This window comes from Geotrypetes seraphini, chromosome 8, assembly GCF_902459505.1.
Source record: "Geotrypetes seraphini chromosome 8, aGeoSer1.1, whole genome shotgun sequence".
NCBI lineage: Eukaryota > Metazoa > Chordata > Amphibia > Gymnophiona > Dermophiidae > Geotrypetes > Geotrypetes seraphini.
Window position 1 is genome coordinate 21499926 of NC_047091.1, and position 27652 is coordinate 21527577.

The 27652-nt window shown below is 46.2% G+C and overlaps 1 protein-coding gene across 3 annotated transcripts in view; it reads right to left on the reverse strand.

Annotated features, from left to right (window-relative positions):
• Window positions 1-2655: 2655 nt before the first annotated feature.
• Window positions 2656-27652, reverse strand: part of LOC117365070 (protein argonaute-4) — an 85925-nt gene continuing 60928 nt past the window's right edge. For all 3 annotated transcript variants that reach the window (XM_033954983.1, XM_033954984.1, XM_033954985.1), the window contains 6 exons: window positions 10035-10194; window positions 8780-9095; window positions 8194-8328; window positions 7701-7802; window positions 7317-7516; window positions 2656-6925 (listed from right to left, as the gene is read on the reverse strand). In XM_033954983.1, the coding sequence (XP_033810874.1) occupies window positions 6817-6925; window positions 7317-7516; window positions 7701-7802; window positions 8194-8328; window positions 8780-9095; window positions 10035-10194 (1022 nt within the window). In that variant the 3' untranslated portion in view covers window positions 2656-6816. The remainder of the gene's footprint in view (window positions 6926-7316; window positions 7517-7700; window positions 7803-8193; window positions 8329-8779; window positions 9096-10034; window positions 10195-27652) is intronic.

Consider the following 27652-nt stretch of genomic DNA (forward strand, 5'->3'; position numbering starts at 1 on the left):
TGTTTTGATCCTTCTCCCTCTCTTTTTCATTACACAAATGTATTTCTACCCTTTTTCATTTTGTTTCGGTAAGTTAATGTTCGTCTGTGTGTTTGATTGTCTGTTTTAATAATTATAATTTGTTTTTAACTTATGCCTTTCAACTCTTTGTTTTTATATATTATGTAAAACTGCTTTGAATTTTGATAAGGCGGTATATCAAATTTTTAAATAAACCTGAAACCAAGTCATTCTCTAATTTGTATGTAACTCAGAACTTGTAGATTTTAAGATTCTTGCTGTTTACCTCTGCTCCCAGCAGACAAAAGGGCCAACTGTTCCTACCAGTGTTCCCTCTAAGACATTTGTTCCCAACCCTGTCCTGTCAGGTTTACGGGAAAGCCCTAATGAATATGCATAAGAGAGATTTGCACATCATGGAGGTAGCAGGCATGCAAATCTGTTCCATGCATATTCATTAGGGCTATCCTGAAAACCTGACTGGCTGGTAGTCCTTCAGGACAGGGTTGGAAACCACTGCTCTAAGGTACAGTATGCACAACCACACACTGTTCTTAATGTGGCCACCCATCATTCCTGAATCTGCTGCAGGAGAAGTGTAGGAGTCTCTGCCACTGGAAATACTGCTCAGTGAAATCAAATGAAGCCACAACCGTGTTCTTAAGTAGGAGTTATTCTTAAGGTCGGGTGTCTAACTTGGGGACTGACTGTATTAATACCGTCCGTCACAAAATCGCCTCCTTAGTATGTGTAGAATATTATTCATTATGAGTATTTAACAAACAAAATTAAGTATGACACTTAACATTTATGGTCCACCATATAAAATGTGGATGTTGACATTTCAGAACAAGAGGTTCTGTGCCCACTTTAGCGCTATTGATATTTTAGACATTTTTATGCTTCTAAAACAGACTGGCTGCATGTAACAGTATCCTTGTCATTTCTTCATGTACTTTAGGCTCAAAAGTTAATGGACTGAAGTCATTTCTAAAATGCTTCTAACCATGCCTAAAAGTGGTCAACATAGATGGGTTTAAACAAGGTTTGGACAAGTTCCTGGAGGAAAGTCCATAGTCTGCTGTTGAGACAGAAATGAGGTAAGCCACTGCTTGACCTGGATTGGTAGCATGGCTGTTACTACTATTTGGGTTTGTCAGGTACCTGTTACCCGGATTGGAAAGAGGATACTGGGCTAGATGTTCTTACTTTTCTTCACATTTTCATGAGGACACTGTGAAAGACGTGTCCTAATAGGCATAGCTCTGATTTTCAACTCAATCACTGGGACATACCTAGTGTGTGAGGTTTTTGGATATTCATACCGAGTGTGTAGGTACCATATACACTCTAATACAGTGGTCTCAAACTCAAACCCTTTGAAGGGCCACATTTTGGGATTTGTAGGTACTTGGAGGGCCTCAGAAAAAATAGTTAATATCTTATTAAAGAAATGACAATTTTGCATGAGGTAAAACTCTTTATAATTTATAAATCTTTCCGTTTGCTAAGTCTTAATAATAATATTGTCACTTATAGCTAAAAAGACACATGATCAAGAAACTGTTTTATTTTACTTTTGTGATTATAATAAACATACCGAGGGCCTCAAAATAATACCTGGTGGGCCGCATGTGGCCCCCGGGCCACGAGTTTGAGACCACTGCTCTAATATAAACCGGGATTTTTGGGCCAAAAAATTGGCCCAGAAATGGGGGTCCTGGTTTATATTCAGGTTACCACCTCTACCCCCCTTCCAAAATTATTGCAGGCCGCTGCCGCCCTACCTGTCCTAGCCTCAGGCTCATACCTCTACTGATGATCGTCAGTTGAGGTGAAGCGGGCAGGAGCGAACTTTCCAAGTTTCTGCCCTGCTGTGAACTGGCTGCCTGTGAGCGACTTCGGCCGCTGAGAAGAAGCATGAGCAGGCGTGCAATTTTGCGCTGCTGCTCAGTGCTGAGCGGCTTCCTTAATGGCTCCCATGAATTCTCATGAGAATTCGCAGGAGCCATTACAGAAGCCACTGGATGCAATGCCCGACAGGGGAAGGAAGGAAGGGGGCTAGGTGCAATGCCTGACAGGAGAGGGAAGAGTGCTTGGTGCAGTGCCAGACAGGGCAGGGCACTTGAATATTAAGCCGCCCAACTTATATTTGAGTCAACCATTTTCTTCTTTTTTTTTTGGGGGGGGGGGGGGGAGATGGGGTCTTGACATATTCGGATCAACTTATATTTAAGTCTATACAGTATCTCTAAGATCTTCTACAAACCTGACTGGCTGAATTTCTCAGCAGACTCCTGGAGACACACTGCTCTAACCTTTTTCTGGGTGCACAAAGTGTGCTCTTCAGATCAGTCATACCTCTATGGTAGGTGTACTTAGAGCAGTCAGACCCAAACGTTCAAAGGCTAGTGGTATTCATTAGGAATTCAAATAGTCTAGCGATTGAAAAGAAGTCTCATATACATTACTACTCTGCACCATTCAGACCATTCTATCATGGGCATAACATTACAAGTGTTTCATTTGCAGATCAAAGGCTTGTGCTCAGTAGATCAGTTTATCCTTCCACTACCACCAAGTCATCCTTCATGCCCTATTCAATTAGCATGGTACACTATTCTATGGAACAAAAAAATACCCAAAATGCTTTCATAATGTCAATGTTGCATTTATTTTTATTTTTTACATGAACACTATTCCCTGCAGGCTAAAGGTAAACACACATAAAAAAAAAATTTACAATCAGCATCTCATCCCATCAACATTAGGGTGCTAAATTATCTTCAAATAGCTTAGAAAAGTGCTGGGGAAGTTGAGGGGAAAAGGAAATGTGTACCTCGTATTGCTCTAGACATGTGTCCAGTCCATAGTTAATAAAATACCATTTATAAACATTACACAGGTAGCGACAATATAGGAACTAACAAAAAGTTACATCAAAACAAATGCATTTTTACTTTTGACACCCATAACTCTGACCTTCTAAACATAGCAATTACTATGGAAATAGATAGGAAAAAGGTAGAATAAAAAGTGGTATCACAAGATCTTATCCTCAAAACAAAAACCCATCCGACATTCAAACTGCATTGAAACATGCCCTCAGCGCTTTCTGAAAATGAAAGCAGCATTGTAGCCTCTGGAACAGGTATATACAAGTAGAGTGCCAGACTGGAGAGCTGATCTTTACTGGAAGAAGCTTCTTGCTATTTCAGACACTAATACAACCCAACTGGTCAAGGAAAGGTGCTTTAGTTAAAGAGCGAAAGGTGTGTATTGTCTTCAGTCCTCATCTTCTTCCAATAACCTGCAAAACATCTTAATGCTTCTGTCCAACATAGGAGACCACTGGCTAAAAACATGGGAGGGGGTGTAATTTACAAACACAATCTACCATAGGGCGATTTTATATGCCCTGAGGGTATATAGAGGGAAAGAAGATTCCAAACCTTGAACTACAGTAGAGCAAACAAAAGAAGCACTGGAGATGTTGAATCCAACAAATGATCATAATATCTTATGTGATTAACATCAATAAAGACATTGTGACCATTAGAGAACATTTTAATGCTGTTAAAATGTGTTAACTTAAAACGACTCCCAAGATGTTCATTAAAGCAAAAGGGGTCTGGGGAATTTTTCACCTATCCCCCCTCTCCACCAACAGTCTGGTGTGCATAGCAAGATTTTTTGAAGAAATTATGCCTTAGAACACAATTTGCCTCCTGAATAACCCTGTTAAAACTGGCAGGTTTTGAGGCAGGAAGAGCACCCTCCACTTTAAAAGGAAAACCAAAAGGAGTTTGCAACCAGGGCTATGAAATAAGTACACCAATCCTTTGGCAGACTCCTATTTTTCTACTGTTGTCTGACTGACTCCTGATATTAGGCTTTAAATTTTGCTCTGGGTTTAAAATACCAGTAAATATAAACTTATATATTTACTAGATAATCCAATGTTTAACATTGTTTTTATTTTGAAGCTGAGTGTGTATATTTTTATTAACTCCACAGCCCTGTTTGCAATTTCTGTGATCGTTTACAGGCTTGAGGTTTTACCTATTTTTAATTATGTCCTTCAGAATCCATCAATTTCCTCCTCATCTATTTGGAAACAATACAGAAGCCTTCCTCAGTATGAACCATGTTAACCTATATGCCAAAAAGGACGCAACAAAGAATAGCAAAAGGTATGTCCCTACTGGTAGTTCCAGCGTTCTCTGCCATAAATATATTATATATCCTTTGGCTGTAGCTACACGTGTTAAATTTAAATTACTCTAATTTTAAAAAGGTCTGTCCAAGATATAAAAAGTTAATTTTGAAGCTTATCCAGAACTTGTTCCCCACTATTGACAAAGGAAAGAAAGACCTGGAGTTTTAGGACATCCTTGAAACTACTTCCCCTTATGATCAGAGAGCATTTAAGAGGATACACTCGCCAACTTTTTGCTACATATAAGATCTTGAATCACAAAATTTTAAACATTACCTGACCCTTTTTTAATACTAAAAAAATAAAATAAAAAAGACGGACATCTAATCCTACACAATGCACATCATCCCAATGATTGACACATGCGTGATTCCAGACAGCCTGGAAAAGGGATATACTATTCCATCACTAACTCAACAGCTTCTGAAGTCAAGCTTGAAAATTTAACAGTATATAAGTCACACCTCTCCTCAATTCCAGGATTCCACACTCCTAGTTTTGCTCATCTCTTCAATCCTGCTTTTCTCAAGCTGAGCCCTCAGAGTACTGAACACCTAGGAAACAGATACCCCTATCCAGTGTAGACATACTTGGAAAATGCCTGCTTTGCTTTCCCTCATAGTCTGTACAGGCAGACAGTGAGCAGCTAAAATGCAGATGTCTGCTGATAAACTACATTTAGAAGCTCTTGGCACTGAGCAAGTAGCCATCCACTGGTTAAAAGAACATACCATGAATAAATCAGGGTGGCACTTACTTCCTATGTGACACTGCATTTTGCCCAGTGAAACCACTAGGACAGTGATTCAAAATTCAAGTTCTACAACCTCAGGTTAGTCCCAGGCAAAGTTAACTTAAAAAAATTGGTTCCTTTGAAGTTTTATCCCTGAACAAATACTTAATACAAGCAGCACAAGTAGCTCTACCAGACATCCAGATCTCAACTACCCAAAATGAGGTATATATAAAATTTGTCTTTTGACTTGTACAATCTACAGAAAGAAAAAGCCATTGCTTACTTTAAAAGCACACAAATTCCCTTCCATCAAGAACAAACGAGAAAAACTCGAGTATCAATTCTTTGAAATGTGCTGCTCTTGATAGTTTTACTTTACACAAGGAGCTCATAGCATCTCACTGGAATCTTAATCCTCTGCATATTCAAACGTTTTGAATTCTTACAACAGATTGCTAGGGAACGGAGGTTCCTAATATTGCTGAGTGACTTGATGGTAGTAAACTAAAGACAGTTTTTGTTGGGTTTTTTTTTTTTGTTGTTGTTTTAAACATTATCCAAGCTTTAGATCTGCTGTGGAATTTGAAGGAAATTCCCTTGCCTCCCCAACTCCTGAGAGGCGTGGATAATAAGATCCGATTACTAAAACGATTGCCAAAGACAGTGAAAGTGACTAAGATTTAAGGACCATGGATTAAAGCCTGTGTGTTAAACACTACAAAATCCAGTCTCAGTGCACTAGATTAGGCATCTCGAAACTTCCCTTTGTTTTTAAAAGCCCAAACCTTCAATAGATACTTATACACGTAGCTGAGACAGATCTGCCTCTAACGTTCTTCAGTTAATTGCGTGAATAACCCATATTCCCAGAACAATTGCAGTTTTATCAAAATGCTGGTACAAGATTTAAAGATTACTATTATCACAAAGCATATATATATATATGAATGATGGGTATGTTTTTCATCCTATGTTAAATTCTCACTAAGTATCAATACATCTTTCAACCTCAGATGCTTTTATTGCTCAAAGCCACAATATTAAACTCTTATAAGTTTAAATTTCATTAGATTATCAAATCACAGCAGCATTCAATGGGCAAAATAATTTATCTTCTAAGTTTGGAAAATGTCAAGTCCATTTTGTTCTATAGAACAGGAGGAATTTCCTTTTTTTGATAATCATGGCAGTATTACTCTGGCTATGAGAATTTTAAAAACCTGTGTCATCAGTAAGCAGTTTGTGTTATACACAATTAAACAGAAAAAAAAAGGAATAAAAACCTATTTAAAACCCTTTAAGAATCTGCAGTTTAGTGCAATCACATCACAGTCTAATCACAGCTGCACAAGTCTGCAGACATCCAGAATGGCTGCAAGAGCTTGGAAAGAGTTAGCTGTGGAAGATATTTACAGTAAAAGTCTAAAACCTCTGTTAAAACTATAACTTCACACTGATAGAACACATGGATTTCTATTTATGTATATTTTCAGGACACTAGCGTCTTCCTGAAGGATCTGGAGAGCAGGGGAAAAATACAAACGCAGCTAACAGAACAAATCCTGCCAGCTGTCCTGGTTAGTATGATCAGCCTTTGCATTTTGAGGTAAAAATTCGGTTGCACCACCAGGAAGTCAGTCTTTACAATTCTGTATTACAGAACAGAAAATAAAATGGCTCATTTAAAGTTAAAAGACAGATGTGTAGGTTCAGACCCACTGTCTAAGAACTGCTGGTAGAACATTGATGAGACTCGGCCCCAAGTAACATTTCTTTCCAAAGAATGTACAAATTCAGGCCTGCAGGGTGCAAAAATGCCACCCTTTTGTTTGTCTATGCCAGTCTACTCTTTGCAGCTGTCTCAGGCAAAATACATAGTGTGCTGGGTGTCATGGTGGATCTGCACAGCCTTAGCGAGAGCTTGAGGGTCCCGACCATTGCTCTGGCCAGACACGTGGCTACCTTCAGCACTAGAAGAGAAAAAAAAACAACAAAAAATAAGGCCATTGGCACCTTCTTCCAGCTGGAACAGTGATTGTGGGATCTAGCAGGGTTTACATTTGTTAATTTTGTTCTTCAGGTGTTCAGACATGCTTCCCAATGAGAATTAGCAGCTTTGTGCAAGTATACAAAAACACTAAGGTACACATTCTTATTGACCTCAATGCCTACATCTTAAATGCTGCCAAATCAGTTCAGGTCTCTCTAGTTCCTGGCAATGGGTGCATCTCTTCTCCTCTAGTTTCAGAATAAGTCAATCTAAACTCGAGATGACATCCCTAATGTTTAAAAATGTTGAGGACTGGCAAAAAAGCGTGATAAACTAAAAGGAAGAATAAGCAGGATGAGCCCAAGTCTTACCTATCATGATCTTTGTCCACCAAATGATAGCGAGCTCTGAAGGCCACTAGTCTGGCATAATATGCAGGGGCTGGGATGGAAACAGAGCGTGTACAACGCACATACGTGTGACACAACTGGTAAGTCAGCAACTGGAGCTCATCTGCTGTGAAACAGTTGTCATCCCATAAGACCTGATAGTGAGAGGGCCGGCTGGTCCCCTGTGTGGAGAGATTTGATGTTTCTCGGGTTAAGAGGCTGCTTAATTAAAATGCACTTAGCCAGGTGATGCACCCCAGCAGAGGGTAGCGCACTCTCTCCAAAGCCAAAAGAGAATTGCCTTCTCTACCTCTTCGAATGCTTGGATGGCTGCACCAAGCCTACCTTTTCCACTCTGCACATTACCTGAATGCCCGCATGGCTGCAAAGGTAAAAGTCAAACTCCGATGGATGGGTGATTGTGCTGTCCACTGTGGTCCCTGCAGGTACATTCCCACTCTTTCCCACCTGCATATTTAAACATAGGAAAAAGTTACTTCAGACTCCGGCTGCCATTCTTTCCTTCAGGTTTATAGCAGAACTTTCTGCCAATCTGAATCAGCTTGTCCCCCCACTTCTCTTTTCTAACACAGGTATTACAGCATTGGAGGGTTCATGCTGGGCCCTTTGGAAATTTTTATTTTCTAAATTGTAAACCTTCCCCTTTTTTCCTCTTGTACCATGTCGTGATAATTCAAATTCACATGTGTTTTCCCTTGGTTTTAAGTTTTGTTTTAACATTGTAAACCATAATAAAATGAAACTTGAAATTCTTTAACTGCTCTTGTGAATTGATGCTCCATTGGGACAGTCCATGTGCTCAGATTCTAGTTTCTGATTAGCCACAGCAAATTCTTACCCTCTCTGTTTTGTCAGCACAAAAGAGTCTGGTGTGATGTCTTTTCTGTACAACAATATAAGTTATTCCTGGTCTGTAATCTTCCTCCAAACTGATACAGGCTTTCCGAATTGCCATTAATTCAGGCCAAGCTACCTAGAAAGTATAATTACAACATCTGTTTAGCTGAAAATTACTATACATTTGCTGGCCCACACTGCTTTTTAATGCTACAGTAAATGACAGATTACAGTGGTACCTCGAAATCTGAACGCCCCAGAATGTGAACAACTTGGAATCTGAACTATTTTTTAAATTAAATTTTGCCCCGGAATCTGAACGTACAAGAACGGCAAGAGTTGCTCAGCCCAAAGCTTCCCCTCTGAAGCAGCTTCCTGTTTCCGCCTGGGCGGTTTGCGTCAGAGGGAAGCTTTGGGCTGAGCACCGCTTGCAGTTGCCGATCTTGCTGAGTTTGTGGGACCAAGGAACGGATTAATCCAGTTTCTATTATTTTCAATGGAAAAAATTGTCTTGGAACTTGAATGGGGTTCTGGAACGGATTAAGTTCTGATTCTGAGGTACCACTGTAGTTTGAAATGGTACCTACCTGCTTCATCTGGCCCTCTGACACCCCACCTCTATAGTAGATGATGCGTGTGGGCTTGAAGCGTGTGGACTTGTAGAACTGGATCAGCAGCTCTCGTACCATGTTGGTAAGGTCCTGGATAACTTCCTGGCTGTACAGGAGTTCCTGGGTAGTGTCCTGCCTTGATGTCTGCACCCGCACTGTGGCACAATAGCGACTTGGGTGTCCATCCATGCTACCTACCACAGCTGCAATGGACGGCTTCTTCCCATCACCTGCAGGTGGGTGAGTGACATCTGCTCCCAGGAAGATCACTGGCTGCTGGAACACAGAAGGCCTGTGTGCAAGAAAAGAGGGGGGGGGGGGGCGAACCATAAGAATAAGTGGATACAAGTGCATCTTCCACACTGAAGTACAAGAGGAAAACAAATTCTTTGTTCTGATGTTGAAAATACATTTTTCAAACCTGCATAAGACCTCTGTGGACTCTTACCTAACCTAGTCCAGTTTGTGCCTTAGACAGCTCAAGCATCAAGTTGTTACAAGTCACCAAATGGTCCATTTTAGGATCAAGAATGATCTGAAAGTCAGGAAGAGGCGGACTCCCAACATCTTCAATGCCAAACCCTTACTTAAAAGTAACCTTAGAGTAGCAGTTGACATGGGGGAGGGAGGGTAGTAATTTTATAACAGGGCAGCCAGGTTGATGTCCAGTATTTTATTATATATAAAAAACCCCACCACTTACACAAACCTTGTGCACCAGAACCAGACAAACGCAGTGCAGATGGTGCATTTTATAATATTCAGGCACATCATGCTGCTTATACTCCCAGAACAGCAACATGCAGATTGTTTAAAAATAGGCATGCATTCCATTTGCCAAACTTTACACCTTATACCCCTAAAGCAATTTTGTAAGAGTATGCAGGAAAAAAAAAATGGTGCTTCATGTTATCCCCCTAAAGGCTGATCTTTCCTTAAAGAAAGCTGTATTACTAAAGTCAGTATCTCATGCCTAAATCTCACTACAGGCGACAACGTTCATATACAAGACCACACAGTAAGTGGCACTCTGGCAACTCCCACCAAAATTTAAAAGCAGCAATACGTCACATTGTAATTGGGAAACAGCAGCTGAATGAAAAGTCCTCGTGAAAAACTGAATTGCCCCAAAGTTTTGTAAACAGTAGATCATTTCCCCAAACAGTTAGACAAGTCAATGCCTAGCCTTGCTATGGAGACTATTACAAGAGAACAGCCGGTCAAGCCTTACCTCTGGTGTGGTACAAGAACATTGTTGATGCCCCCAAGCTTAGCATTGATCTTCAGACACAGGTTTGAGAGGGTCTGGGGGGATGTTTTCACTACATTCTTCACCTGCACACATTGTGTGGCCATTCCCAGGAGTGTGTCCCCTACACGCTTCACTTCCGCTGCAAAGGAAATTTGCATTTCATTAGGCAACACAAATCATGAGAGAGAACAGTATAGTGTATATAGCGAAACACTCAAATTCCAGCTATTCATGTTTTTAGGACATTGTACACCGCCTAAAAGGCTGATTGGGCGGTATATGAAATCTTAAATAAATTTGAAACCGACGCTGGATAAATTGACCAAATGTACCCAGACAGCTGTTTCATAGGTTGTGCCAGCTGGTCAATCTGGTAGTAAGAAAAAAAAAAAGTCTTTATTTTTGCTTGCTAAGATGGTTTTATCCATTTGGTGAGCTTATATGCTCTTGGGGATTTAGAAGTGCTTACTCATAGGGGTTAAATTTTTCAAAGGCTCCCCTGGACCAGATGGTTTACAACTCAAAACATGAAAGCACAGTTACTTACCGTAACAGGTGTTATCCAGGGACAGCAGGCAGATATTCTTGACTGATGGGTGACGGCACCGACGGAGCCCCGGTACGGACAATTTTAGAGTGATTGCACTCTAAGAACTTTTAGAAAGTTCTAGCTCGGCCGCACCGCGCACGCGCGAGTGCCTTCCCGCCCGACAGAGGCGCGCGGTCCCTCAGTTAGTATAAGCCAGCTAAGAAGCCAACCCGGGGAGGTGGGTGGGACGCAAGAATATCTGCCTGCTGTCCCTGGATAACACCTGTTACGGTAAGTAACTGTGCTTTATCCCAGGACAAGCAGGCAGCATATTCTTGACTGATGGGTGACCTCTAAGCTAACAAAAAGAGGGATGGAGGGAAGGTTGGCCATTAAGAAAACAAATTTTGTAAAACAGATTGGCCGAAGTGACCATCCCTTCTGGAGAATGCATCCAGACAATAATGAGATGTAAAAGTGTGAACTGAGGACCAAGTAGCAGCTTTGCAGATTTCCTCAATAGGAGTGGAACGGAGGAAAGCTACAGATGCTGCCATTGCTCTGACTCTATGGGCCGTGACAGAACCTTCCAGTGTCAGTCCGGTCTGAGCATAACAGAATGAAATGCACGCTGCCAGCCAATTAGACAACGTACGTTTAGAAACAGGGCGTCCCAATTTATTCGGATCAAAGGACAGAAAAAGCTGGGGAACTGATCTGTGGGGTTTCGTACGCTCCAGATAGTAAGCAAGAGCCCTTTTACAATCCAAAGTATGCAGAGCTTGTTCCCCAGAATGAGAATGAGGTTTTGGAAAGAAAACCGGTAGAACAATGGATTGGTTGAGATGAAATTCAGAAACAACCTTGGGGAGAAACTTTGGATGTGTACGCAGAACCACCTTGTCATGGTGAAAAACCGTAAAAGGTGGATCTGCAACCAGTGCATGAAGCTCACTGACTCTCCTGGCAGAGGTAAGAGCAATAAGGAAAAGTACTTTCCAAGTGAGAAACTTGAAAGGAGAAGTAGCTAAAGGTTCAAATGGAGGTTTCATTAAAGCTGAAAGAACCACATTGAGATCCCAGATAACCGGAGGGGCTTTAAGAGGTGGTTTAACATTGAAAAGCCCACGCATGAACCTGGACACCAGGGGATGAGCTGAAAGAAGTTTTTCATGGACTGGCTCATGAAAAGCTGCAATGGCACTGAGGTGGACCCTGATGGAAGAAGACTTAAGGCCAGAGTCAGACAAAGAAAGCAAATAATCCAACAACGTCTCCACTGCTAGGGAAGTGGGATCAAGATGGTGAAGAAGACACCAGGAAGAAAATCTCGTCCACTTTTGATGGTAACATTGTAGAGTGGCTGGTTTCCTGGAGGCATCCAGAATGGAACGAACGGGCTGAGACAAAAGAGTATCAGTCGCGTTCAGCCCGAGAGATACCAAGCCGTCAGGTGTAGAGACTGGAGGTTGGGATGCAGAAGGGTTCCCTGCTGTTGCGTAAGCAGAGAAGGAAACAGAGGAAGAAGAAAAGGTTCCCTGGAACTGAGTTGAAGTAGAAGGGAGAACCAATGTTGCCTGGGCCACCTCGGAGCAATCAGAATCATGGTGGCTCGTTCCCTCTTGAGCTTGAACAAGGTTCTCAACATGAGAGGCAGAGGAGGGAAGGCGTACAGGAACAGATTCGACCAGTCGAGGAGAAAAGCATCTGCTGTTAGACGGTGCGGAGAGTAAAGTCTGGAGCAGAATAGGGGCAGCTGATGATTGTGAGGAGCTGCAAAGAGGTCTATCTGAGGAGTGCCCCATTGATCGAAGATAGACTGCAGAGTTACGGGATCGAGTGTCCACTCGTGAGGTTGGAGAATTCTGCTGAGTTTGTCCGCTAAAGAATTCTGAGCCCCCTGAATGTAAATAGCTTTGAGGAAGAGATGATGATCTATGGCCCAAGTCCAGATCTTCTGGGCTTCCTGGCATAAAAGGCGAGAGCCTGTCCCACCCTGTTTGTTGATGTAGTACATCGCAACCTGATTGTCTGTGCACAACAGAAGGACCTGAGGAAAGAGAAGGTGTTGGAAGGCCTTGAGGGCGTAAAACATCGCTCTGAGTTCCAGGAAATTGATTTGATGCTTCCTTTCCTGGGCTGACCAAAGACCTTGAGTCTGGAACTCGTTCAAGTGAGCTCCCCATGCGTACAGAGAGGCGTCGGTGGTGATGACTAGTTGATGAGGAGGCTGATGGAACAGAAGACCTCTGGATAGATTTGAGGATACCAACCACCATTGAAGAGACTGACGAAGAGATGATGTCACAGATATGTGTCGTGAGCAAGGATCCGACGCTTGGGACCACTGGGTAGCAAGGGTCCATTGAGGAGTGCGCAGGTGAAGACGGGCATGAGGTGTGACATGAACTGTGGATGCCATGTGCCCCAAGAGTACCATCATTTGTCTTGCTGAGATGGACGGCAGTGGAAGCACCTGGTGACATAGAGACTGAAGAGTCTGGAGACGATTGGATGGTAGGAAAGCTCTCATTAGGAGTGTATCCAGGATCGCTCCAATGAATTGCAGTCTCTGAGTGGGAATGATATGAGATTTGGGTAGATTGATCTCGAATCCCAGAAGTTGTAGAAACTGGATGGTTTGGTTGGTGGCCAGAAGGACTGCTTGAGCGGATGTGTCTTTGATCAACCAGTCGTCCAGGTAAGGAAATACATGCAGGTGGTGAGAGCGTAGAAATGCCGCTACCACAATGAGACATTTGGTGAATACCCTTGGAGATGAGGCAAGACCGAAGGGCAGCACCTTGTACTGGTAATGACAATGATTGATCATGAATCGGAGATATGGTCTTGAGGTTACATTGATCGGTATGTGAGTGTAAGCCTCTTTGAGATCGAGGGAGCATAGCCAGTCGTTTTGATTTAGAAGGGGATAAAGGATGGCTAAAGAAAGCATCTTGAATTTTTCTTTTACTAGATGAATGTTGAGATCGCGAAGATCTAGGATGGGTCTGAGATCTCCTGTCTTTTTGGGAACTAGAAAGTAACGGGAGTAGAATCCCTGCCCCTTTTGATCTAGAGGAACTTCCTCTATAGCGTTCAGAAGGAGGAGGGATTGGACCTCCTGAATAAGGAGGGCCGATTGAGGACTGTTCAAAGCAGACTCTTTTGGCAGGCTTTGAGGTGGAAGAGTCTGAAAGTTGAGAGAGTAGCCGTGGCGGATGATGTTGAGGACCCATTGGTCCGATGTGATTACTTCCCACCGGCTGAGGAACAGAGAAAGTCGACCTCCTATAGGCTGAGGCAGGAGAGCAGGAATAGGGATACTGGCTATACTGTGGAGAATGAAGTCAAAAGGGCTGTGACTTTTGCTGAGGAGGTTGTTTTACAGCTTGTTGCTGCTGCTGTTGTCTGGGAGGCTGACGTTGTTGTTGCCTCTGACGCCTAGGTTGCTGAGCAGTGGTAGGCAATGGACGAGCTGTGAAGCGGCGTTGATAGGCCGATTGCTGCCTATATGGTCTTGGCGGAGGAGGCTTCTTTTTATTCTTGAGCAGGGTATCCCAGCGCGTCTCATGAGCAGAGAGCTTTTGTGTGGTTGAGTCCATGGAATCCCCAAAGAGCTCATCCCCTAGGCATGGGGCATTGGCTAACCGATCTTGATGGTTAACATCAAGCTCGGATACCCGAAGCCAGGCCAAACGACGCATAGCTACTGACATTGCTGTCGCTCTGGATGTTAGTTCAAAGGTGTCATATATGGATCTAACCATAAACTTACGCAATTGTAGAAGAGACGACAAGCATGTGTGAAAAGCAGGATGCTTTCGTGAAGGAAGATATTTTTCGAAAGAAGCCATGGTGGTAAGGAGATGCTTTAAATAAAAAGAAAAATGAAAAGCATAATTACCAGCCCTATTTGCCAACATAGCATTTTGGTAGAGCCTCTTACCAAATTTATCCATGGCCCTTCCTTCTCTGCCAGGAGGGACAGATGCATATACACTGGCTCCTGAAGTCTTTTTAAGGGTGGATTCGACAAATAAGGATTCATGTGGAAGTTGAGGTTTGTCGAACCCAGGAATGGGAATTACCTTATATAGAGAATCCAGTTTACGTGGGGCCCCTGGGACAGTTAAAGGAGTCTCTAAATTCTTATAGAAAGTTTCCCTCAAGATGTCATGAAGGGGGAGTTTCAAGAATTCCTTTGGAGGCTGATCAAAATCAAGGGCATCCAAAAAAGCTTTAGACTTTTTGGATTCAGCCTCCAAAGGAATGGACAAGGACTCACACATCTCTTTCAAAAAACTAGAGAAAGAGGAAGTGGCCTGTTTGGAGGATGGGTCAGGGACAGCCGAATCCTCCTCCTCTGAGGAACATTCGCCTTCAGAAAGAAAGGGTTCCTCTGAGTCTCCCCACAGATCAGGGTCTCTGACATGGGAAGAATGGTCCCGAGACTCAGGTGTCGACGTTTGCATGTGTCGGGTTTTGCGCACCGACTTACCCGACCTCATCGATACCGAGTCAGGAGAAGTTATCGGTCGCACCGGTGCCGAAGTCTGCACCGATTGATGGTGAGCTCTCGGCTCCGGTGCAAGGACTGGCATCGATACCGATGAGGTTAGGTGAAGCGGTACCGAGACAGTGGAAGCAGGCAACACGGGTTCCACAACCGGTATCGATACGGGTTGATCCACAACCGGTACCGGTGGCTCGGTGCGGACTGGCACCGGAAGGTTCGGTGTCATGATAGCAGGAAGGAGTCGTTCTAATTGCTCCTTAAGCTGCACCTGAAGGATGGCCGTAATGCGGTCATCGAGGGATGGCACCGGTACCGCTTTTTTCTTCTGCGGTACCTGCGGTGCCGCTCGACGCCCCGGAGATGAGGAGCCCGATGTCGAGGGACTCACCTCTATAGGGGCGGAGCGCTTCCGCTGGCGTCTTACAGGCGGCAGGATTGGACTCACTGCACTCGAGGCCGGAAGACGTTCCAGCGGGGAAGGCTTCTTAGCCGGCTTACCTGACTGTTGAGATGCCGGTGTGGAATCACGCGGCGTCGAAGACGAGGGTGCCGACTGAATCGGTGCCGAAGCCGGAGTCGAAGGAACGGGGTCGGACATCTCGGCACCGAACAACAATCGCTGCTGAATTTGGCGATTTTTTAATGTCCGTTTTTTTAAAGTAGCACAGCGGGTGCAAGAAGAGGCCTGATGCTCAGGACCCAAACACTGTAAACACCAGTTGTGTGGGTCCGTGAGAGATATAGGCCTAGCACACCGCTGGCACTTTTTAAAACCCGGTTGAGGGGGCATGAAAGTAAAAACGGCTTCCGCCAAATCGAAGGCCGAGGCTTCGATGGTGGCAGAAGGCCCCGCCGGGGAAAACCGAAAACTGAAGAAAAAAATGAAAGTTTTTTTTTTTTTTTTTTTTTTTTAAACAAAATGGAAAGAAAGAAAAAAGGCAATGTAAGCCAAAAAGTTTACGCGAGCGGGAAGGCAAGTTAAGAAAATTTCAACAGCCGTTGAAAACGCGTCTTCTTAGCTCCGCGGAAACTAAGAAACTGAGGGACCGCGCGCCTCTGTCGGGCGGGAAGGCACTCGCGCGTGCGCGGTGCGGCCGAGCTAGAACTTTCTAAAAGTTCTTAGAGTGCAATCACTCTAAAATTGTCCGTACCGGGGCTCCGTCGGTGCCGTCACCCATCAGTCAAGAATATGCTGCCTGCTTGTCCTGGGATAAATTGCTGATCTGCAACCTATCACTAAAATTGTCTTTAGTACCTGAAGTTTGGAGGATGGCCAATGTTATGCAGATTTTTAAAAAGGGTTCCAGGGTTCTGGGAAATTACAGACTGCTAAGCCTGACTTCAGTGCCGGGCAAAATAGTGGAAAATTATATATTTTTTTAATTGTGGCATACATAGACAAACATGATTTAATGGGACAGAGTTCAGCCAAGGGAGGTCTTGCCTCACCGACTTGCTTGACTTATTTGAAGGTGTGAATAAACAGGTGGATAAAGGGCGAGCCAGTTGATTTAGTGTATCTAGATTTTCAGAAAGCTTTTGACAAAGTTCCTCATGAGAGGCTCCTGAGAAAGTTGAGTTATGGAATAGGAGGCAATGTTCAGTTGTAGATTAGGAATTGTTTATATGACAGAAGACAGAGGGTAGGGTTAAATGGCCATTTTTCTCAATGGAGGAGGGTAAATAGTGGTGTAGTACAGGGATCTGTACTAGAACCAGTGCTATTTAACTTATTTATAAATGATCTGGAAATTGGAAAAAGAGGTGATTAAATTTGCAGATGACATTAAATTGTTAAATGTTGTTAAAATGCATGAAGACTAAAAAAAAACCTGCAGGCAGACCTTAGGAAATTGGAGGACTGGGCAGATGAAATTTAATGTAGACAAATGCATAGTGATACATATTGGGAAGAATAACCAAAATCAGCTACCTGATGCTAAGGTTCACCTTGGGGGTCAGTACCCAAGAAAAGATCTAGGTGACAAGACAGTATGCTGAAAATTTCCACCCAATATGTGCTGGCGGCCAAACCACCAAACAATATGCTAGGAATAAGAAAAGAGATGGTAAACAAGACTAAGAATGTTACAATGCCTCTGTATTGCTCTGTGGTGCGACTTGAGAATGACACTGGGAAAATTTTGTCCCCGCCTCCGCCCCCGTGAGCTCAGTCCCCATCCCCATAAACCATCTGATCCCATCTGCAGAAGCCTGAAATAGTTTTATACTGAACTTATTTTATTAAAGTACAAAAAGAAACAATATTCTGTACATATTATTAGGATTTTATATACCGCCTATCAAGGTTATCTAAGCGGATTTTACAATCGGGTACTCAAGCATTTTCCTTATCTGTCCCGGTGGGCTCACAATCTAACGTAAATGTCAGCCAATAAAGACCTGAATGGTCCATCCAGTCTGCCCATTAAATGCATGATTAAATTAAATCTTTTCTTCTTTGATATTTCTGGGTCAGACTGTACAGTCCACCTGGTATTGTCCTAGGTTCCAAATGCTGAAGCTGCCGTCCAAGCTCACTCCAGCCTATCCAACCATCCTGTTTGTATCTACCATAAATTCTGGCCAGTAACATCCTCCTATTCCAAGTTAGTGGAGTTCCCATTGATGCCCTCCCCAGCCCAATCCAGCACCAAATCATTATATATGGGACACAGACCGTGTAAGTCCGGTACTGTACAATTGTTATTTTATAAACTAGAGGAAGAGATCTTCAGCTGGCAGGGCTTCATTTTATAAACATCTATCAACACAGCTACAATACTCCTTTATCCTAAATTTAAAAAAAAAAATGAATATAATTTTTCTACCTTTGTTGTCTGGTTTCTGCTTTCATCTTCTCGTAACTCTCTTCCTTCCATCCACTGTCTGCTTTCTCTCTGCCTCTTCCATATGGCATCTGCTCTATTTCTATGCCTCTATCAGAAACTGTCTGCCTCTCCCCCGCACCCTTGGTCTGGCACCCATCTTCTTCTCTCCGCTCTCCTCATGTCTAACATCCGTCTTCCCACCTTCCATCTCACTCCCTCCCCCAGGTGGTTTTAGCATCTCTCCTCCTTTCAGATCTGGGATCTGTCTCCTCTCCCTCCCCCAATGCTCTGGTATCTCTCTACCCTCTCCCTTTTCTTTTCTGCTCTGCTCTTCCTTCTCAGTTTTCTACCTCGTCTTTCTTACTTTCCTGTCCTCAATTTCCCTTTTATTGCATCTACCTATTGCTTGCCACCTCTTTCCCTCACCCCCTTCCAGTATCTCACTGTCCTCTTCCCCAATCCAACATGTGTCTTTTTTTCTTTATCCCCTCCTTCCATGCAGTGCCTGTTCCCCCCTCTTCATTTTCCCTCAGTGCCTGTTCCCCTCTCCCTTCTCTCTCTTCCCACTTCCCTTCATTGCTACTCAACCTCTTCCCCTCATTGGGCCATCTCCCTCCCTGTCACATCTTCAGAATCAAAGTTTTCTATCTGAGTGGCCCGGATACTGCAGCCTTCTCACAAGTCACATGTGGCTGCCCTGAAACTTCTGACTCAACTTCCCGTTTCTGCCTGGACAGCTCACATCAGAAGTTTTGGGGCAGTGTCCGGGCTGTTTGGAGAGAGAAAACTGAAAAGCGCAAATGAAGGTGAAGGGAAGGATATGGCCCAGGGCAGCTGCCCTTTCTGCCCTCCCCCAACACCGGCCCTGCCTGGGTTGGCCCCTTTGTGCTTCCTGGGGCAGGCCCAAGTTTCCTGCAGGCAGGGCTGCTCTGACCGGAACCTTCTTGTTTCCGAATCCTCCTCGACTCTGTGGCAAGAAGGTTCTGGTTGGAGCAGCCCTGCCTGCAGGAAGCTTAGTAGGCCTTCCCCAGAAGGTGCGAAGGAGCCGATACAGTCCATGAGAGTAGCAGGTTTGTTTGGGGCGGTGTGTTTGCTGCTGGCGATTGGGAGGGAGGGGGAGGCTGCTAGACTGCACAATCACAAGGGATACTGACCAAGAGTGGTGGAAAGGGAGGCAACTCGCAGCAGATTCTTTACTGTGGGGACAAGGCTATTTACCGCTCCGAAGAGAAAGGAGCTCCGAAAGAGAAATTTACAGAGCTTAGCCTTAGATGCCGCATCTGCCGACCAACCCAAAGGCCACAGGGTACGGCAGGTTGCTACACCCAGAGCCATGGACTTGATTGAGGCACACAAAATATCTTACATGGCATCAGAGATAAGAAGCTCCCAGCTTAATCGTCATAATTTCAGCAATCTGTTTTTTTTTAGTTTCTTTTTAATCAGCCCTGGTCATTTAATATTCATTCTATTCAATTGTATATCTTATTTTGTAATCTTTTGTTAACCGCATAGAACTTTAAGGTCCTGAGGTATACAAGCTGATTGCTATGTTATGTTACTCTTAGCTACTTCCTGATCCACTAAGGACCAGTCAGCCATCTCGTGGTCAAGAATTCTCAGACCACCAGAAACAAGCCCAGGCTACCAGACCGCCACAAAATCGCCTCCTGGGCAGCCACATCAAAACTGCATTTAAGAAGAGCCTTCCATTTTATGGTCCTGAGACTCTCTCAGAGCCAAGCCGCCTTCCATCGGCATGATATGTGTGCGCTCAATAGCCAAGACCACTGCATCGACCATAGGAGACTGAAAAGTATCTCTACTCCCATCCAGAATGGGGTAGTGTCTGGTCATGGACTGCGCCAAACAAAAAGGTGCATCTGAAATTTTCCATTAAGCATGTACTAAATCTCGAATATCCTGATGCATAGGGAAAGAGCGTGATGCTGACTGGGTCCCTCTAAGAAAGGGTCCACCACCTGAGAGGGGTCCTTAACTTCCTCTTGAAGTAAGAGCTCCTGCAACTCTTCCCAATGAAACATGTATAACAGACATGTCTGCAACCAGTGCCTCTGAAAAATCACCATCCAAAACATAAGTCCCCCCAACGGATCCGAAAGTGAAGAGAACCACAACGACAGCACTCAATTACAGAAAAGAAAACTATGAGGCCATGAGGAAAATGGTGGGAAAGAAACTCAGCAGCAGCTCAGGGAAAGCAATGTTACTTACCGTAACAGTTGTTATCCAGGGACAGCAGGCAGCTATTCTCACTAGTGGGTGATGTCATCCGACAGAGCCCCGATACCGACGTCTCACAAGCATGTCTTGCTTGAAGAAACTTTAGACGTTTCGAGATGCCCGCACCGCGCATGCGCCAGTGCCTTCCCGCCCGATGGTCCGGGCGTGTCTCCTCAGTTCAGGTAGCTAGCAGAGAAGCCAACCCAGGGGAGGTGGGTGGGACGTGAGAATAGCTGCCTGCTGTCCCTGGATAACAACTGTTACGGTAAGTAACATTGCTTTATCCCAGGACAAGTAGGCAGGTATTCTCACTAGTGGGTGACCTCCAAGCTAACCTCAATGGGATGGTGGGAAAGTTGGCAACTTAGGAGAATAAATTTTGTAACACTGTTTGGCCAAACTGTCCATCCCGTCTGGAGAAAGTATCCAGACAATAATGAGAGGTGAATGTATGAACCGAGGACCAAGTGGCAGCCTTACAAATCTCCTCAATCGGTGTCGATCTGAGGAAGGCTACAGAGGCCGCCATTGCTCTGACCTTATGGACTGTGACCTTACAGGGAAGGGGTAGCCCAGCCTGGGCATAGCAGAAAGAGATACAAGCCACCATCCAGTTGGAAATGGTGCGCTTCGATACAGGTCATCCCAACTTGTTTGGATCAAAGGAAACGAAAAGTTGAGGAGCAGTTCTGTGTGGTTTAGTGCGATCCAGGTAGAAAGCCAAAGCACGCTTACAGTCCAGAGTATGAAGAGCTGATTCTCCAGGATGAGAATGAGGCTTAGGAAAAAACACAGGAAGTACAATGGATTGGTTGAGATGAAAATCAGAGACCACTTTAGGCAGGAATTTCGGATGAGTGCGGAGGACCACCTTGTCATGATGGAACACTGTGAAAGTTGGATCCGCAACTAAGGCCTGAAGCTCACTGACCCTGCGAGCAGACGTGAGGGCCACTAGAAAAACCACTTTCCAAGTGAGAAACTTTAGTGGAGCCGTTTTCAAAGGCTCAAAAGGAGGTTTCATAAGCCGAGAAAGGACAACATTGAGATCCCAAACCACTGGAGGCGGTTTGAGAGGAGGATTGACGTGAAAAAGTCCTTTCATAAATCTGGCAACCACAGGATGAGCAGAAAGAGGTTTCCCCTGTAGAGGCTGATGGAAAGCCGCAATCGCACTCAGGTGGACTCGTATAGACGTCGACTTGAGACCAGACTGAGACAGGTGTAGAAGATAGTCCAACACAGAAGATAGAGAGGCTCGCTGAGGCTCCTTAGAGTTGGAAATACACCAGGAAGAAAATCTTGTCCATTTTTGGGAGTAGCATTGACGAGTAGCAGGCTTCCTTGAAGCCTCCAAGACATCCCTCACCGCCTGGGAAAACTGGTGAGGGGTTACGTTGAGAGGAACCAAGCTGTCAGGTGGAGAGACTGCAGGTTGGGATGAAGCAGAGATCCCTGATGCTGAGTAAGCAGTGAAGGAAATACCGGAAGTAGGAATGGCTCCCTGCTGCTGAGTTGAAGTAGAAGGGAGAACCAAGGCTGTCGAGGCCACCGAGGGGCTATCAGGATCATGGTGGCACGGTCGGACCTCAGCTTGACCAGAGTTTTCTGAATGAGAGGAAATGGAGGAAACGCATACAGAAAGCGATTCCCCCAATCCAGCAGAAAAGCATCTGCCTCGAGGCGCTGAGGAGTGTAGATCCTGGAGCAGAATTGAGGCAGCTTGAAATTGTGGGGAGCCGCAAAGAGGTCTATCTGAGGCGTTCCCCACTGAGCAAAGATCTGAAGAAGAGACGTGGAATGGAGTGTCCATTCGTGAGGCTGGAGTAGACGACTCAATTTGTCTGCCAAGACATTGTCCTTCCCCTGGATGTAGACAGCCCTGAGGAAGACGTTGTGGCGAACCGCCCAATCCCAGACTCAAAGAGCTTCCTGGCAGAGGGAGGCCGAGCCCGTGTCCCCCTGCTTGTTGACATAATACATGGCGACCTGGTTGTCTGTGCGAATGAGGACCACCATGTCGCGAAGCAGATGTTGAAAGGCTTGAAGAGCATTGAAGATGGCTCTGAGCTCCAGAAGATTGATTTGATGGAGCCGGTCCGCACTGGTCCAGAATCCCTGAGTGCGAAGCCCATCCAGATGCGCTCCCCAGGCATAGGTCGAGGAATCGGTCGTGAGGACCTTCTGGTGGGGAGGAGAGTGAAAAAGCAAACCTCTGGATAGATTCGAAGAGGTCATCCACCAAAGTAGAGACTGCCGAAGAGCAGGAGTGACGATGATGTGTCGAGTCAATGGATCCGCCACCTAAGTCCACTGAGATGCCAGGGTCCACTGAGGAATTCTGAGATGGAGTCTGGCGAACGGCGTCACATGAACCGTAGAGGCCATGTGGCCCAGGAGGACCATCATGAGTCTTGCCGAGATGGACTGGCGAGAAGACACAGACTGGTAGAGATGAAGAAGGGCATCCATGCGCTGAGGAGGAAGGAACGCTCTGAGGCGGATGGTATCCAGGACCGCTCCGATGAAGGGGAGCGACTGCGTGGGCCGCAGATGAGATTTGGGAAAGTTGATCTCGAATCCCAAACTCTGCAGGAACTGAATTGTGAATAGGGTCGCCGAGATGACCCCCGATGCCGAGGGAGCCTTGATGAGCCAGTCGTCGAGGTAGGGAAATACCTGAAGACCCTGGTTCCGGAGTGCAGCGGCCACCACTACCAGACACTTCGTGAAGACTCTGGGAGACGAAGACAGACCAAATGGAAGCACTCGATACTGCAGATGCAGATGTCCCACCCGAAATCTGAGGAATCTGCGGGAGGCCGGGTGAATGGGAATGTGAGTGTAGGCCTCCTTGAGATCCAGGGAGCATAACCAGTCGTTCTGCTCGAGGAGGGGGTAGAGAGAAGCAAGCGTCAGCATGCGAAACCTCTCTTTGACCAGGAATTTGTTGAGGACCCTGAGGTCCAAAATGGGTCTCAGGTCGCCCGTCTTCTTCGGAACAAGGAAGTACCGGGAGTAAAACCCCTGGTTGTGTTGGTCCACAGGGACCGGTTTGACGGCCCAGAGCCAGAGCAAAGCCTGGGCTTCCTGAAGAAGAAGGGCGGACTGAGTCAAGTTGGAAGGATACTCTCTTGGAGGGTGGTCCGGAGGGACCCGATGGAATTGAAGTGAGTACCCTTCCCTGATGATAGTAAGGACCCAGAGGTCGGTGGTTACGGCCTCCCAGCGATGATAAAAATGATGGAGGCGCCCTCCGATGGGAAAAACAGGGGGAGGCAGAACGAGACTGGTCATGCCCTCGACGATACAGTCAAAAAGGCTGAGGAGCCTTGGGGACAGCAGACGGCTGAGACTTTTGCTGACCCTTCTGAGGAGGCTGCCGCTTCGCAGGTTGCCTCGCTGGAGGAGCTTGCCTCGGCTGATAACGCCGCTGATAAATCAATGGCGGTCGAGAGAGTCGAAACTGTTGAGGCTTAGGCTTCGGCCTCAGAATGGACTGGAAGGATTTTTCATGATCCAACAATTTCTTCGTGACAGTCTCGATGGATTCGTCAAAAAGATCCACCCCAGCACACAGGACGTAAGCCAGGCGGTCCTGAAGATTCGGGTCCATGTCAATGGTCCGTAACCAGGCCAAACGGCGCATCGCCACCGAGCAGGCTGCTGCTCGTGCCGAAAGCTCAAAAGCATCATAGGTTGACTGCATCAACTGAAGACGAAGCTGGGACAGCGAAGCGACGACTTCCTCAAACTCAAACCGAGCCTGGGACTCGATGTAGGGCGTGAATTTTCGAAGCACAGGCAGAAAAAATTCCAAGTAGGTGGCGAAGTGGAAATTATAATTCAGGACTCGGGACGCCATCATAGAATTCTGATAGATGCGTCGTCCAAACTTATCCATCGTCCTGCCCTCGCGGCCTGGAGGCACCGAAGCATACACCTGGCATACACCTGGCAGATGAGACCGCTTGAGCGAGGATTCTACCAGGAGGGACTGATGAGAAAGCCGAGGTCCCTTGAAGCCCTTATGATGCACCGTGCGGTACCGAGCATCCAATTTGCCAGGCACCGCCGGAATGGAGTAAGGAGACTCAAAGCACCGCATGAAGGTCTGATCAAGGAGCTTGTGCAGAGGGAGGCGCAAAGACTCGGCCGGAGGGCGAGGCAAGTGCATGGTATCGAGATATTCCTTGGAGTTGCGGGACCCCGCATCAAGGGTAATGTCCATGTCATCCGCCATCTGCCTGAGAAACGAGGAAAAAGACAGTTGGTCCGCCAACACCGGTCTCCGAGAAGGACTAGAAGTCGAGGCCTCGGGCTCCATAGAGGCCTGTGAGCAACAGGGCGAGTAAAACACCTCGGGGTCCTCGAACTCCGGCCCGGGAGGAGGAGATCCAGCAGAAGCAGAATACCCCATCCGAGGCAATTTCTTATGAGGCGAGACGGTGGAGTGTCGGGAGGAATGATTCGAAGAGTGTTTGGAATGATGCTCCTCTCGATGCCTGGAAGGGGATCGAGTCCGCCTATGAGAATACTGGTCCCCAGAAGCCTCCAAGGAGCAGATAGGACTCGAAGCCGTCGATTGCAGAGGCGGATGCGTCGGAGCCTCCCCGGAAGCCGCCCAGGCTTGATATGGGGTCCGGAAGAACTCGTCCTGCCTCCTGCTATGCCCAGGACTGGGAGGCCTCGAAGGTGGACGCCACACAGTGTCATGGGGCGGAGTAATAGGTTCCAAAGGAGGCAGGTCACTAAGGGAGGCTTTCCTCGAGGGAATCGGCTCCAATGGAGGCATCTCCCCAAGAGGGGCCTTCGTCGATGGAAACGCACCAACCGAGACTCGCCTCGAGGAGCTGGACACCGCCCGCCTATCCTCCTTGCCGAGCAACGAGGTCGTGCGGCGCGGAGGAGGAGGAGGGGGCGGCCCGCGTCTCGGGACCGGAACTGGGAGGTCACCCTGGATCGAGGCAATCAGCCGGGGACCCATGGTGGTCATGAGTTCCACAAACTGGGCCTCCAGGATGGACTTCAACGAAGCCGATATGGAGGGATCCGCACCAAACGGAGGCCCTTCCGCACGGTCTTCGCGCAACTTCGGTGCAGTGTGCTTCTGTTTGCCAGCTTTCGGCACTTTAAGCACCACCGGAGGAACTATGGGGGTCGGTACCTGTTCCGAGGAGACAGATGAAGGCACCGGCGCAGAAGACGAGGCCAAAACCGGCGTGAACGAGGCCGGTTTCAAAAGGCCCGAAGCAGCCGGGGAGATAGAGGGCTTTGTCGATGAAGTCGAAGCCCAAGCCCCAGTCGATGTTGAAGCCACAGGATCCGACGAAGCTTCCATCTTGAACATGGACTCTCACAGCAGGCAGCGACGCTTAAACGCTCGCGCCGTCAAAGTGGAGCAAGGCCGGCACGATTTCGGAAAATGATCCGGGCCCAGACACTGGAGACAGCGTCGATGAGGGTCCGTGAGCGAAATCGCGCGCTGACACTTGCTGCACTTTTTAAAACTGGTGATCGGCCGGGACATAGGCTGAAAAAGTTCCGCCGCAAGGTCGAAGGCGCGGGGCCTAAGCCACGCGGCCAACCCGGTGTCGGAAGGAAAAATTTTTTTTTTTTTTTTTTAAAGAAATCAAAGAAAGAAACAAACACACAGGAGAGCCCAAAAGAACCCAACCCGCGGAATTAGAAGGCAAAAAAACAGATTCAATGGGCGCAGAATTGAAGTTGAACTTCTCAGCTCCGCGGAAGAAAATGAACTGAGGAGACACGCCCGGACCATCGGGCGGGAAGGCACTGGCGCATGCGCGGTGCGGGCATCTCGAAACTTCTAAAGTTTCTTCAAGCAAGACATGCTTGTGAGACGTCCGTATCGGGGCTCTGTCGGATGACATCACCCACTAGTGAGAATACCTGCCTGCTTGTCCTGGGATAAGATGGAGACCGTAGAAAAAGCCTAGTCCCGGCTCAAGGGCACGGTGCACGAAGCACAGAAACTGTACGTCCCCAGGTTTAGGAAAGGGTGCAAAAAGAATATAACATAAAACCCGGTGTGGATAACAAATGCAGTGAGAAAGGCGATAAGAGACAAGAAAGCATCGTTCAGAAAATAGAAAAAGGACCAAACCAAGGACAACCAGGATGAACACAAAAGGCACCAAAAGGAATGTCACCGAGTGATAAGGAAAGCAAAAAGAGAATATGAGGAGAGACTGGCAGAGAAAGCAGGAAACTTCAAACCATTCTTCAAGTATGTGAAGGGTAGATAACCGGTCAGGGAGGAAGTGGGACCCCTGGATGATGGAGACAGGAAGGGAGTGGTAAAGGAGGAAACAGAGATAGCTGACAGGTTAAACAAGTTCTTCTCGTCAGTCTTCACGAGAGAGGACACATCCAATATCCCAGAACCGGAGATCTTACATGGAGACCGGGATGGGAAGCTGGTCAAACTAGAGGTAAGCCGGGAGGATGTCCTCCGTCAGATAGACAGACTAAAGAGCGACAAATCACCAGGTCCGGACGGCATCCACCCAAGGGTACTAAAAGAGCTGAGAAACGAAATAGCAGAAACATTTCGCCAAATATGTAACCTTTCCTTAGAAACAGGGGAGATCCCAGAGGACTGGAAAATAGCAAATGTCACGCCCATCTTCAAGAAGGGATCAAGGGATGACCTGGGAAACTACAGGCCGGTGAGTTTGACCTCGGTTCCGGGAAAGATGATGGAAGCACTGATTAAGGACACCATCTGCGATCACATAGAAAACAATGGGCAGCTGAAGGCAAGCCAGCACGGCTTCTGCAAGGGAAGGTCATGCCTCACGAACTTGCTGTACTTCTTTGAGGGAATAAACAGCCAGATGGATAAAGGGGAATCCATAGACATCATTTATCTGGACTTCCAAAAAGCCTTCGACAAGGTACCCACGAACGGCTGCTAAAGAAGCTGTGGAACCACGGGGTGCAAGGGGATATCCACCGATGGATCAAACACTGGCTGGCAGGCAGGAAACAAAGGGTTGGAGTAAAGGGCCATTACTCAGAATGGCAATGGGTCACGAGTGGAGTCCCACAGGGGTCGGTTCTGGGACGCTCCTGTTCAAAATATTTATTAACGACTTGGAGACAGGGACGAACTGTGAGGTTATTAAATTTGCGGACGACACAAAACTCTACAGCAGGGTTAGAACCAAGGAAGACTTGTGAAGACCTGCAAAGGGACTTAACGAGATTGGAAGACTGGGCAAGAAAATGGCAAATGAGTTTTAACACTGAGAAATGCAAAGTCATGCATGTAGGGAAAAAGAACCCAATGTTCAACTATAAAATGGGGGGATCATTGCTGGGGGTGAGCAACCTTGAAAGAGACCTGGGGGTGATGGTGGACACAACATTGAAAGCATCAGCACAGTGTGCGACAGCCTCAAATAAAGCGAACAGAATGTTGGGTATCATCAAAAAGGATATCATGACC